The 13,552-nt window shown below is 46.6% G+C and overlaps 1 protein-coding gene across 3 annotated transcripts in view; it reads left to right on the top strand.

Moving 5' to 3' along the window:
- Positions 1 to 1,577: 1,577 nt before the first annotated feature.
- Positions 1,578 to 13,552, top strand: part of CCDC149 (coiled-coil domain containing 149) — a 120,587-nt gene continuing 108,612 nt past the window's right edge. For all 3 annotated transcript variants that reach the window (XM_065907263.1, XM_065907262.1, XM_065907264.1), the window contains exon 1: positions 1,578 to 1,778. In XM_065907263.1, coding sequence (XP_065763335.1) covers positions 1,731 to 1,778 — 48 coding nt within the window. In that variant the 5' untranslated portion in view covers positions 1,578 to 1,730. The remainder of the gene's footprint in view (positions 1,779 to 13,552) is intronic.

The following is a 13,552-nucleotide window of genomic DNA, read 5'->3' as shown; positions in this document are numbered from 1 at the left end:
AACAGGTCATGATGCCAGGGCTGCCAGGAAGAGTTCAGTCATCCAGGCTCCTCATCAGCGGTGTAACCATTTACATGAATTAACTGTTGATATATAGCAAACCATCCCAAACCTTAGTGGCTCGAAACAACAACAGCTTATTTAGCACATGCTCTGTAGGTCAGCAAATTCGGCAGGGCTCAGCTGGGTAGTTCCGTTGATTTCAACGGGACTCATGAAGGCACCTGTAGCTGCTGGGAGTTAATGGCCTCACTCACAGGTAGCAGTTGACTGGTCGTTGGCTATGAGTCCTTCATCATCCAGCAAGTTATTCTGGGCTTGTTTCTAAGGTGGTGATCACAGGTTCCTAAGAGCATAGAAAGAATAAACCCTACTACACACTTTACAAGCCTCCTTGTGTAGCACATTTGCAAACATTGTTTTGCCAGAGCAAGTCACATTTGCAAAAGTTGACTAGCCAGAGCAAGTCACATGGCTGGGCCTAGAGTCAAAGTTATGGACACGGACTTCGACATGGGCAGGAAATTATTGATGATATTTTGCAAACAACCTATCACATCAATAAAACAAGGCCAACAAAACAATGCAATATTTCCAATTCCCAGGGGTGATACTTCATTTTCAGGTTTCCAAGATGCTAGAAAGGGTCTCTGGGAACTAGAAGTCTTAGTTGAGTCTCTGTTTCTCCACTTTTTCTAATAAATGGAAGTAACATCCATCCTGCAGGGTTGAGTCAGGATCACTAGGGACTAAAACAAATAAATGTTGGCTGCAGTGCATTCACAACTGTAAAATGGATTCACAGCTTCTCAACCTATATGCTTATTTCCACAGGCAGCGCTTCTGGAAGTATGGAAGGCTCACTGCTGGTCGTGGTTCAGGTCAGGATTTTAGGAGACTGGGGAAAACCACCTCCAATGATACTGACAAGACATGTATGAAGATTCCCCTGCTCTCTGTAATTCCCTTTTAGTCCTTCCACCTATGAGAAAGTCTCAGTTTGATGCCACTGTTTTCAACATCTCTTTTGACACACATTAAGCACCACATTCAGAGCTTTAGCTTCTATTTAGAATTCATCACTGTTTTATTTTCAATATTTTTATTTGTGTTTTATTCGTGACAGCTGATAATTCAAGAAATAAATAGAAACAGACATTAGTAACTTAAAACACTACGTTGAATATATAATAACACGTAATTCATTCATCCATAGGTTCGACAAATATTTGCAGGGCACCTAGTATGTGCCAGGCCCTGTACCAACGGTTTATCAGAGAAGGAGGCAACCCCCTGCCCGAGTGGGGCTTATATTCTAGTGGTGGGAGCCGTGATGGTGGTCAGGGAACGGCTGGATTTAGGGATTTACTTCTTGTAGGGGGAAGCCGAGCCGCCTCCCGCCTGGAGAGCGGAGGTCAGGAGTTTCCCGCGGGCTGGGGCGCGGGCCACCAAGAGCGCAGGGTCCGGGGCTGCGCGGGCCTACCCGCGGCCCGCTCGGCGGTGGCGGTGGCGGTGGCGGTGGCCGGGCACCGGGCCTCGGCTCCTCCTCCTCTTCCTCCCGCGGAGGCTGACGTTGAGTCAACAGCGCGGGCGGCCGCAGGAGGCGGCGGCGCGGTGGCTCGGAGGTGCCGGGCCCTCTCGGGGCCGCGCGGGCCCGGGCGGCGACGGCGGCGGCCGCAGCGGCGGAGGGCGGCGTCAGAGAGGCCGGCCCTCGCCGGGAGGAGAAGGCCATGAACGGCGACCGGACCGAGAGCGACTGGCAGGGGCTGGTGAGCGAGGTGAGGCCGAGGCGCCGGCCAGGCGGGATGGGCCAGGCCGAGCGGCCACCAGCCCCGAGCGCACGCCCCCCCGCCTCCCGGGTGGCCGAGCCGGGCGTGGGCTCGCGGGGGACGCGCACCCCGCGGCCTCGGCTCGCTGCCCCCGCGCGTCCGGCAAGGTGCGCGGCTCCTCCCGCACTTTCCCGTCTGCCCGGGCGCCACTTTCTCCCATGACAGCTGGTGCCAGCCTTTGGCAAGGGCCCTTCCCTTTGGGCAGGGCTTGGCCCTGGATTGGAGGGAGCAGCGCGGATCCGGGAGTGGGAGCCAAGCCCCACCTGCCTTCTCGGTTACCGCTGTTTTGGAGCCAAGCGATTGGACGCCCAGTGCCGAGCTGAAAGGTGGGGCCAGGGGGGTTAATCCGGGTGCTGCGACAGGTGGAATCACCTGCGGCGGAGGCTTGGGGGAGGGGGAGGAGATTCCGTAGGGTCCTCCGTAGCCTTCATTCATTCAGGTATCAGTTCAGTCGACACGCATTTACCCTGGGCCACCTTTGTGTAAGGTGGCTGGCTGTTTATCAAAGGCGTGAAGCACTGGTGCAGAACTCACTCGATTTGTGGAAGCGGAGAATGCCCTGCGCCCCGCGCCACCGCCTCCCGACCCCCTGCCCCGCAAAGATTTTGTCATAAACACTCCTGGAGTCAGCTTTTGCACTCCTATGAGATTTCCCCTTCAACCCACTCTAAGAATTTTGGGGCCTGGGAGTGGGCTGCCTGACTTCTCCAGGTGAGAGCGGGGTGCTGAGGTCTCACAGGTAAATTGCTCCTCCTGACTTGCCATTATTTGTGATGGCAGTTAGTCGGGTACCCAGCCATGCTGATGATCTCCCAGCAGTTCTCTGTTTTTTCCCTCCTGAGGACCATCCCCACCGGCAAGGCCAGCTTGGGCCTTCTTTTTCTTAATCCTACTATGCACCAGTCGGGGCGTAATGGTTTGCTGTCTTCCTTTCTTGAGTATTGGAAGGGAAAACTTGTACCGTCTTTCTTCTTTATTTCCTGGGCCTCCAGCTCAGTCTAATAACAGTATTTAATGTCTAGTGTGCAAAACATTGTATTTCTGAAGAGGAATGGGCTGTCATAGCTTCTTCCCAAGTTTAGCTTGTCCACTCTGTCTGTAAGTTTTAGCTGCACAGTATTATGATATATTGTCGTGCAGCCTGTCTGCATCTCCTCTGTCAGGGGACAGAGACTCTGCAGATCTTCTCTCCTGGACCATGGAGAATCAGGCCGAGTAGTGGAGGAAGCTGGAGGTGGTGCTGCTTGGAAGTCCAGTGCTGAGCTCTGAAATAGCAGAATGTTCACTATTCCAGCAAATACTTGTAGAATGGCTGTCAGGAGTCAGGTACATTGCTCTGTATTTGGAATGCAGTGGCCAAGAAAACAGACAACCCCTTCTGCCCTCAGAGAACTCCTGAAGCATATAGTATAGTGTGGGAAGAGTGTCATACCACAAACACTAAGAGAATCCTAAAAGGTGGAATATGAAGGATGTGAGACCAAAGAAGGAAGTACTTCCGAGCATGGCTGTCCTGGATCCAGGATGCCTCTACCTTGCACCAACCACGTGGTATTACAGCCTTCTGGTCTCCCCACTAGGCTGGGTTTTTCATTTGGCTTTGTTCCAGGTGCCCACACACTGAGCCCCATACACAGTAGGTCCTCAAAAGTGTACTTGCAGAAGTCTAATCCAGAAGGGGTTCTTTCCAGAGTTGTCCTGCCTGTGCTAGCTGTGTCTCTCCAGGGCACGTGCTCTTGCCTTCAGACATTTATTACAGCTAAGGACAGGGAGGACACACAGCTCGAGCCTGTGGGGTGTGAAGATGAATGCAGCATGCTTCCCACCTTCATAATAGCGAAAAGCTGTTCCTTGAGTCCATCCACCATGTACAAGGTAGAAATTAGTTCTTATTTGACAGATAAGAAACTGTGACTCAGACAGGCTAAGGACCTTGCTCAGAGCCTCACATCTGAAGGAGGCAGAATTTGGTCTGTTTGACTCCAGAGCTCAGGATTACTAGGCCACGCTTTGGGTCTCAATCACCAGTTCATCTGTGTGTATCTTCACCTAGACAGCAGGTTCTCGAAGGGAGGGGTCTGTGTCTTATTCCTCTTTAAATCCTCAGCAATTGGGTAAGTATTGCTCAGAGTACGATCTACAGATTATCAGAGGCATTTTGGGAACAAAGAGTACAAACAGTCATTGAAATTTGGGGGGAAATGCAAGTTTCTGGGTCTCTCCCCAGATCCAGGATAGTGCGTTGAATTGTATTCTTTCTTCTATGGATATATCTAAGTCTTAATGTCCCAGTAGCTGTCATAAGACCTTTTTGGAAACAGGGTCTTTGCAGATAAAATCAGCTAAGGATCCCAAGATGAGATCATCCTGGATTTAGGATGGGCCCTAAATCTAAGGACGAGTGTTCTTAGATTCAAGACACAAAGCTGCAAGGCAGAAGGCTGTGGGGACGCAGACACACACAGAGAGGAAGCCCTTGTGAAGATGGAGGCAGAATGGGGAGCCGGGCAGGGACAGCCCAGGGATGCCAAGACTGCCAGCAGCCACTGGGAGCTGGAGGAGGCTTGGAGGTTGTCCCTCAGAGTCTCCAGAAGGAACCAGTTCTGCCAGCACCTTGATGTTGGACTTCTGGCGTCCACAATCGTTGAGAGATGCATTTCTGTGTGAGAAGCCACCCAGCTTGCAGTGATCTGTTGTGGCAACCACGGGAAACTAATTACCTTGCTGCATGAAAGTGCCAGGGCTCTAGCCCCCAAATCTGCTTTTCTCACAAACAGGGCTCCCCAGGTGTTTCCCTGACCATTTCCTGCCCATGGGTGTACACTGGGTCTGGTGTGGAGACATCGTCTGGGACTCACGCAAGTAGGATTCAAAGAAGAATATGGTCAGTGGGTGGGACTTCTCTGGTGATTCAGTGATAAAGAATCCTCCTGTCAATGCAGGAGACAGGGGTTCAATCCCTTGGTCAGGAAGATCCCCTGGAGGAGGACATGGCAACCCACTCTAGTATTTTTGCCTGGGAAATCCCACGGACAGAGGAGCCTGGCCAGCTACAGTCCATAGAGTTGCAAAGAGTCAGATATGACTTAGTGACTAAACAACAGCTACAATGGTCAGTGTCTTGTGGTTTTGAAAGTGACTTTGGAAGGCAGTGGGAGAAACTGGGGAAGACGTCACCAGACATGTGACCCAGATCAAATGGGCTTTTGACAGGTGCCCATCTATTTCTACAGATATCCCTGGTCCTACCTCCTACCCTGAGTCCACACCCCATCGCCCTTCCTGCCCAGGGCTCTGTGCTCTCTTTCAATCAGTTTGCTTCCTCGGTTTGCCTCTAGAAAGCAGTTTTCATTTAAATGACCCTATAGAGATCAGTTTTATTTTCATATTTTCAGTATAACAAGCTGAAATTACAACCTTCTCTCAGGCCCTGAAGTAAACACGGCCATGCATGTGAAAGAAGCGTGGTTGCTGTTCTCTTCTGGAAATTAAATGTCTGGGGAGGGGGAAACCATCTTCTCATCACCACCTGAGGTGAGCTTTCAAATCCAGAGGACATCTTGAAATGCAGTCGTGCAGACAATCCACAACTTCATTTCTAAGATAAAAATCCTGGTCATCTGTCAGCTGGCTGTCCTATGATAAACCATGCCCAATTCAATTTTGATATTTGAATTTTGGTTAATTAATTAGATGGCAATCAATCCTGTATTCTTTGAGCATGTTATGTATTCAGTGACTGGGTGTGTGTGCTCAGTCAGTCCTGTCTGACTCTTTGCAACCCTATGGACTGTAGCCTTCCAGGCTCCTCTGTCCGTGGTATTTCCCAGGCAAGAATACTAGAGTGGGTTGCCATTTCCTCCTCCAGGGGATCTTCCCAACCCACAGATCAATCCTGCATCTCCTGCATTGGCAGGCGGATTCTTTACCACTGAGTCATCTGGGAAGCTCTGTTAACCCTGGGCCTCTACCCAAAGTTGAGCCACTGACATTTGGGGTAGAGAAGTATAAGAGGCTTACAGTCTGAGCCTGTGGTTAAGGGTGTGGCTTTGGGTCTTGTTTGTTAACTGAGATCTGGACCTACGTCATGACTCTACTTCTTTCTTGGTGCAAATGGTCAAAAGTCCAACTCAAGGAAGTTTAGCTCAGAAGGAATTTATTGACTAATATTGTGGGTTGAATAGTGTCCCCAAAAGATATGTTCAAGTCCTATCCCCTACCCCCAATTCCTGTGAATGTGACCCTATTTAGAAATAAGATCTTTGCAGATGTAACCAAGTTAAGATGAAGTCCTTTGAGTGGGCTCCTAATCCAATGACCAGTGTCTTTGTAAGAAGAAGGAGATTGGAGTGCAGAGATGTGCAAAGAGAAGATGATGTGAAGACAGAGGAAGGAAAGCTGTGTGATGACAGAGGCAAAGGTTGGAGTTTTGCTGCTACAAGCCAAGAAATGCCAAAGAATACTGGCAGCCACCCAAAGCTAGGGAGAAGCAAGGAAGGGTCTTCCTCTAGAGTCTTACTGGGGAGTCTGGCGCTTCCTACAGCTTGATTTTGCTCTTCTGACCTCCAGGACTGTCAGAAATTAATTTATGCTGTTTCGGGTCACCCAGTTTATGCAGTTTGTTAATAGTAGCCTCTAGCAAACTAATACAGCTGATATGAATAATCATTCCAAGATGGTGTGGCATGGGGCGCAGCTGGATTCAGCCCTCAGACCGCTCAAATGGTTGCTTTTTCTCCATCTTTGGGTCTGCTTGTTGCCTGGTATTACCCTCCCACCCTTCAAGTCCAGAGGGAGAGACAGAAACTGTCATGCCAGAGGTCCCATAAAAACTCAGGAATCACTCCCTTTGAACCCACTTATATCCCTCACCTGCCCTGGGAGAAGTTGCTCAGGGGGTGTAATGATCTGTCTGGGGTCTGCAGTTGTACATGGGGCCCTGCCCAGGCCACATGGACTGTGAGTGGATTGGGGCAGTGGGACTGTTTGCCAGAAGAAGGGGAATGGATGTTGATAGAATCACCACATTGTGCAACTCCTCCAAGTCTCATTTTTCTCATCTTTAAACAGGATCGTAAAGTACATGCCATATCGGTGCTCTTATTGTGAGGCTCCAGTGAAATCAGGCTTGTTAGTTCTTTGCTCTCTTTGTCAAGCAGTAAGTGTTCAGCAAATATCAGTATAGTGAGCGTGGACTTCAGGACACCAACTTAGATGTTCATGAAACAAAAACTTCTTTATTTCATTATAACACTTTAATTTTGATTACAAACTCCCATTGAAAGGGGAGTGGAAACATAATCTGGATCGGAGTCACGCCTCTTCCTGAACTTGTATTTGAGTTCTAGAGGGAGTTAGTAGTATTTAGCCGTTGTAACTTAAGTAGTGTTTACTAGTATATCTCCCCATTGGCAGGAGTGATGGTGTGGAGGGGCACATCTGGTCTAGCCTATTTTTGTTTAGCCACACTCTCCTTATTTCAGTCTAGTATCTGGTCACTGGTCATTGTTGATCACTGTTGTGTCCTCCCTTGTTCCCCTTTTCTGGCCCTTTCGTATCTGTACCACACCCATGCTATCCTGAATGAGTGAAGAGCAAGGTGGTATACTGCTCCTTCACTGCTCTGGGCATGGGGGACTTTGCTCTCTTGCCCAAGGTGGGTAGCTTTGATCATGTTCTGCTGTCCCTGAATCACTCTTGAACTGAGGAAAGCTTTGAGAAACTATGGTGAAATTTTCTGCATAGACATACCACACCACACTAAACTGGGTCCAGGGAATTGGGGATTATTTTTACTTCCTAAGAAAGAAGAGTGTATTTTTTAGGATAAAATCTAAACCACTTGAAAAAGATACCTACTCCCTATATTTAGGTCTTTTTTGTGTTATAGTGTGTGGTCTAGTCTAGGAGGACAGCCCTGCCCCACGTGTCATTTAAAAACCCAGGTTTCTTCCATCTTGTTTCTGTACTATTTTTTGAGGGGGTGATCCTCAACTGTATAGTTAAAGCTGGGTGGTTGCCATGATTTGTCCCAACCCATAAGTAGGGGAAAGAGAGAGAGAGAAAGGGGAAGCTCGGGGCAAAGGGCTTTTCTTTAATTAGGGATACTCTGCTTACTTTTCTTTAACTAGGAATCACTTCTCATACCCCATTGGTCTGAACATCATCACATGGCCACATCTAGCTGCAAGGGAGGCTAGAAAGTGTCATCTTAAGCTGGATGTACCCAACTTAAATTTGGGAGGGTTTATTAAAAAGTCAGAAAACACAAACTATAAAAGAAAAAAAAGGATAAAATGGGCTTTATCACAATTTTTTAAAAAGTCTACTCTTTGAAAGACTCTGTTACAAAAATGAAAAGACAAACTGGGAGAAATTTTGTGCATAACACATATCGTATATCCAGAATATATAAAGAACTCTTATAATGCAATAGTAAGAAAACAACCTAATTTTTAAAATGGACAAAAGAGTTAAATAGACACTTCACTGAAGAAGAGATTCAAATGGCAAATAAGCATATGAATGGATACTCAGCATTATCAGTCATCAGAAAGATGTAAATTAAAGCCACAATAAGATACCACAAGGGTCTTCCCAGGTGGCTCGGTGGTAGAGAATATTCATGCCAATGTAGGAGCTATAGGAAACATGGGTTTGATCCCTGGGTGGGGAAGATCCCCTGGAGGAGGAAATGGCAGCTCACTCCAGTATTCTTGCCTGAATAATCCCATGGACATAGGAGCCTGGTGGGCTACAGTCCATGTGGTTGCAAAACAGTTAGACACAACTGAGCGACTGAGCACACACATACACAAGATGCTGCAACATATCTCTTCAGATGAAAAGCAGACACACAGATAAAAAATGGAAAAAACAAGTGCTGACAAGGAGGCAGATTGACAAGAAATCTCCTACATTGCTAGAGAAATATAAAATGGTACAACCACTTTTGAAAACAGTTTTGTAAGTTCTCATAAAGTCACGTCAACCCCAACCCAACAACCCACCTGCTCCTAGATGTTGATCCAAGAGAAATGAAGACACACGTGCACACAAAATCTTATATGAGAATGTTTATTGCAATTTTATTATAATTGCTGAAAAATGAAAACACAACAATATCCACATCTAGTGAGTAGATAAATTGCTACATCTGTGTCATAGAATCCTGTTGGGTATTAAGACTGAACGGACTACCGATGCATGCAAAAACATGGCAGGTAAAAGAAGGCAGAGACTCAAATGCCCTGGCTGTAATATTCCACTAATATGAAGTTCTTGAAAAGGCATAACTAGAAGGACATAAAAGCCAGTCAGTGGTTGCTGGAGCCTGGAGTGGGTGAGCAAACTGCAAAGGAACATGAGGCAGCTTTTTGAAGTGATAACATAGTCTATGCCTTGCTTGTATTGATGACTTCATGACTATATAAATTTGATAAAATCTATAGATTTGTATGCCTCAAAAGAATGATTTTTTCCTCTATGTAAATTATACCTCAATAAACCTAAATCTTTCAAAGATATTCAAAGGATATCTTTCAAAGGATATTCAAGACAGCTAAGGCTTCCCTGGTGGCTCAGAGGTTAAAGCGTCTGCCTGCAATGTGGGAGACCCAGGTTTGATCCCTGCCTCGGGAAGATCCCCTGGAGAAGGAAATGACAACCCACTCCAGTATTCTTGCCTGGAGAATCCCAAGGATGGAGGAGCCTGGTGGGCTACAGTCCACGGGGTCGCAAAGAGTCGGACACGACTGAGCGACTTAACTAACATTGCTATAGAGAGATTTACTAACTCCCCACTTAACACGTTTCTGTCACAACTCGTTATGCCCCCACCCACAGCTCAGTCCTGCTGTTCTTACTCTGTTCTCTCCACACCAGGCTGATTAGTGTGCGTTCTTAGACACTCACTGATATCCAGGCTGTCTCCTCCCTTGCACTCTGTCTGCCTTTTCTCAACTGGACATCTTTTCTAGTCTTTTGGAGGACTGTGGGGAAAGGAGAAACTGGGGAGACTCTTCTGTGCTCTGGTGTCTTAAGGATCAGGCTTTCTAAGTTGAAAGCTCAGTTGCTTTGCTCCCAGTGTTCTGCTGAGTGCTCTCTTCCTTGGAACATGAATGCAGAATGTCTGGCTTTTAAGAGGGGGAGGGATATGTGGGGAGAAAAGGGAGAGGAGCTACAGGAATTTGAGGCAAGGTGGATAGAGTATAATTTAATATTTCAAAGCATCATTCATATTTATATTATTGTTAAACGAAGAAGCAGTGCACAATAATGAACAATTGATCTTAGATACGTATACAGGCAGTTGGTGAGGCTTTAAGAAGTGGGACAAATCTTAAAGGAGATTTGGAACTGGGTTCCTCACCTTTGAGTGAAGAGGGCATGGGTGAAGGTGACCGGAAGCAGATGTGAGCACTGAACTGGTGGTCATTCTTTGAGGAAATGTTCCAGATAAAGGCTAAAACTAGTGCATTGAGGTATAGCAGAAATGGATGTTGGATGGCCAGGGTAGACCAGATGGCAAATAACTTCAAAAGCAAGACAGAAGGGTGTGCTCTGATGTAGCTGGCAATAGTCACTGAAAGCTTTTTTAGCTAGAGTGTAAGTTGATGAAAATACTTGGGAAAGATTTGTTTCCACTGAACTCAACAATCACTGAGCCTTTGTCATTCACAAGGCACTGTGCCAGGCAGTAAGGATATAAAGACAAATTTGGTAGCTGTCCTCAAAATCAGGGGAAGATAAGTGGAGATGAGCTACCAGCAATCTAGTCTTTTCTGTCACCATCAATATTCCCAATTACCCCTATTGCACCTAAGTCATAGCATTTATCATATGGTTCTTTAACCAATCTTTGACTTGCCTCTCTCTCCACTGGACCCAAAAGATCTTGAACTCCTTGAGGGTAGGGACTGAATTTTATTGTGACTTTAGCACTTGCCACTGGACCTTGCCCTTTGTAGATACACAATGAATGTAGAATATGTGACTGCTTACATATTTGAATAAATAAAGTGATAAGAGGATACAGCATCAGTGAGGATTAGAGAAAAAGGGATATCTATGAGATAGATTTTAAAGGAAGATATATACAGGATTTCATAGCCAAGTCGATTGTGAAGATGCAATAGAATGAATCCAAGATGACTCTCAAGGTGTGGCTAGAGAGTGGTGTTGCTGGGTGTGACAGAGAGGTGGGAGGTGACCAGGTCTGGTGAGAAGTGTGTTCCATTTAGAACTCTGCATTGTTCTGAGTTTCCTGGGAGTGCTTGAACTCCTGAAAGGCAAGCTTAGTGTTTCCTGGGAACATCTTTGATGAGCAGCTATCTTCCTAGTGGCAGGCTAATTTTAGAGTAAGTTTATTAAAATTAGCATGTGGGGGAAAGTGAGTACAACTGCTATTTTTAACTAATAGGATTCATGTTCTCTCCTGTGCAGGGAAATTCGCATCTGTGCTTCTAAAATTGACAATTTCTACTCTTATTATGTTAAAAAATTAATTTAGTGACTTTCACATTGAATAAAATACATTGGCTGAAGATTAGAAGACGACTTTGGCTAGTCCCTGAATAAAAAATGACCAGAGCGAGAAAGGTTTCCTTACCCACTGCCTGGTTTTCTACCAGGAAAACCATAGTGGGGCTTTGGGTACTTCCTGGCAGAGGACTTTGTGAGTTTGTGTCTCTCTGGTCCTTCACGGAAAATGGTGCCAGCGGTAGCAGATACCTGGTACCCAAGGAACACAAACCTTTAGCAGATGTTTTATTTTGAAGTGTTTCTATTTTTATTTCACTTCTTCTAGTCTACTTTATTTCCATTATCTTATAGTATCCTACTGTAACAAACATCTTAAGTTTGTTCAAGATATCAGATCTTTTTCAAGCCAATATACCTTCTATACAACTAGCCTATTAAGCTACCTTAAAAAAGATGCCTCACCAAGTCCTCTTACTCAGGGGACTTCAATGGATCCCCATTACTGGATATCTGAGACCCACCCCAAGCTGGTCTTGACCTATCTTTCCAGCCTTGCCCCTCAGTTTTACTCATAGATTGGCTGCTCTAGCCAAAGTGATCTGTTCTCTGTTCTGACTTTTGCCTTATTATCCTGACCTTAGCTGGGTGGGTCTTCCACTTCTTCCCTTCTGACCAAAGACAGCCTTTACCACTCCTCCAAGGTGGGATAGATGCCCCCAGCCCCTGTAAAATCATTCATGACCATCCGAGCTTGAAGTGAGCTCTTCATCATGTTGCCTTATGTAGTACAGGTTACAAACCACTCGTGTAGAACTGCCAGCTCCCTGAGAAAGGAAAGGCCCTTCTCTGTGTGTGGATTTTAACTCCCACACAAGTTAGTGAGCCCCTAAGAGAAGGAACTGTGCCCACCTGTGCTGAGGTAGAAGACAGGAGTTCTAGAATGATGAGGCTTTATGCTATGGCCCAGGAGGTGCAGGACTCAAGTGAGGATACTGAGAGAGCATCCCTCAAGTGACCTAGTTCTGGCCCATTTGTAGGGCCTCGACTTTGGTTTCACGTTCTCATTTATGGGGAGAGACGCACACACGTGCCTGCCCACCTAGTTTATTACTGACAGACATACAGGTGGGGGGGTCATTGACGTCAGGATGGATCCGTCACTGTGTTAGGTTAGTCAGTTGGCGTGTTAGCATGAAAGAAGAATGAAACACAGCCCAGGAGTATTTCAGGGGGACAGGTGGATCACAAAGGAGAAGGTCAGCATTCAACGTAGCAGATGCATAATTAACACTGTTGTGGGCAAAGCCTCATGCTCTGCAGGGAAATTCATTTGGATTGGGGGATTGAGAAAGGTTTTTGATGAGGGTGACTCTGGGACCAGAAAGGTTGGTAGGATTTCTATAAGTGGAAATGTAAAGAAAAGGTATTCTAGGCAGAAGGAATGGAGATAGTGTGCAGAGGTGGTAAAAACACAGGGCTTGTTTGGGAAATTCCAGTTGTCTTTTTCTGATTAGAGACACACATCAGGTACTGTTTGTTGGGCTGACCTTGAATGCCCAGCATCAAGAGTGCGGGAGTCCTGAGTGGTCTTCATTCTGGAGATGACTCAATGGGCATGACTGTACACCTTAAAAGGGAAGAGGTTGCCTGGGGATGAGGGTTGAGCAGGACCCGCGAGGTCCCCTGGACCCCGCCTGCACCTGGAAGGCCTGTTTTTCTGCTTTGATTGTTGTTCAGTTGCTCAGTCATGTTCAACTCTTCGCCATGGACTGCGGCACACCAGGCTTCCCTGTCCTTCACCATTCCCTGGAGTTTGATCAAGCTCTTGTCCATTGAGTCAGTGATGCCATCCAACCATCTCATCCTCTGTTGTCCCCTTCACCTCCTGCCTTCAATCTTTCCCAGCATCAGGGTTTTTTCCAATGAGTTGGCTCTTCACATGAGGTGGCCAAATTATTGGAGCTTCAGTGTCAGCATCAGTCCTTCCAGTGAACATTCAGGGTTGATTTTCTTTAGGATTGACTGCTTTGATACAATTCATTAATAAGGACTCTGTGCCACCTTTTCTACTAACCCCTCATGGCCCGGGTTCTCGTCTACTTTTCCTGAAATGTTTGCAACACCTTCTATGAGTCTCCTTTTTCCATGCAATTGCTGGAGTTGTCCTTCTAAGCACCAAAATGATTTACCACTCCTTTGCCTAGAGTTCTCTGATGGCTTTCTAGGGTCTGTGGAGTGAG

Source organism: Muntiacus reevesi, chromosome 16, assembly GCF_963930625.1.
Source record: "Muntiacus reevesi chromosome 16, mMunRee1.1, whole genome shotgun sequence".
NCBI classification, from domain to species: domain Eukaryota; kingdom Metazoa; phylum Chordata; class Mammalia; order Artiodactyla; family Cervidae; genus Muntiacus; species Muntiacus reevesi.
Note: the sequence above shows the minus strand (reverse complement) of the source record. Positions and strands in the feature narration are given on the sequence as shown.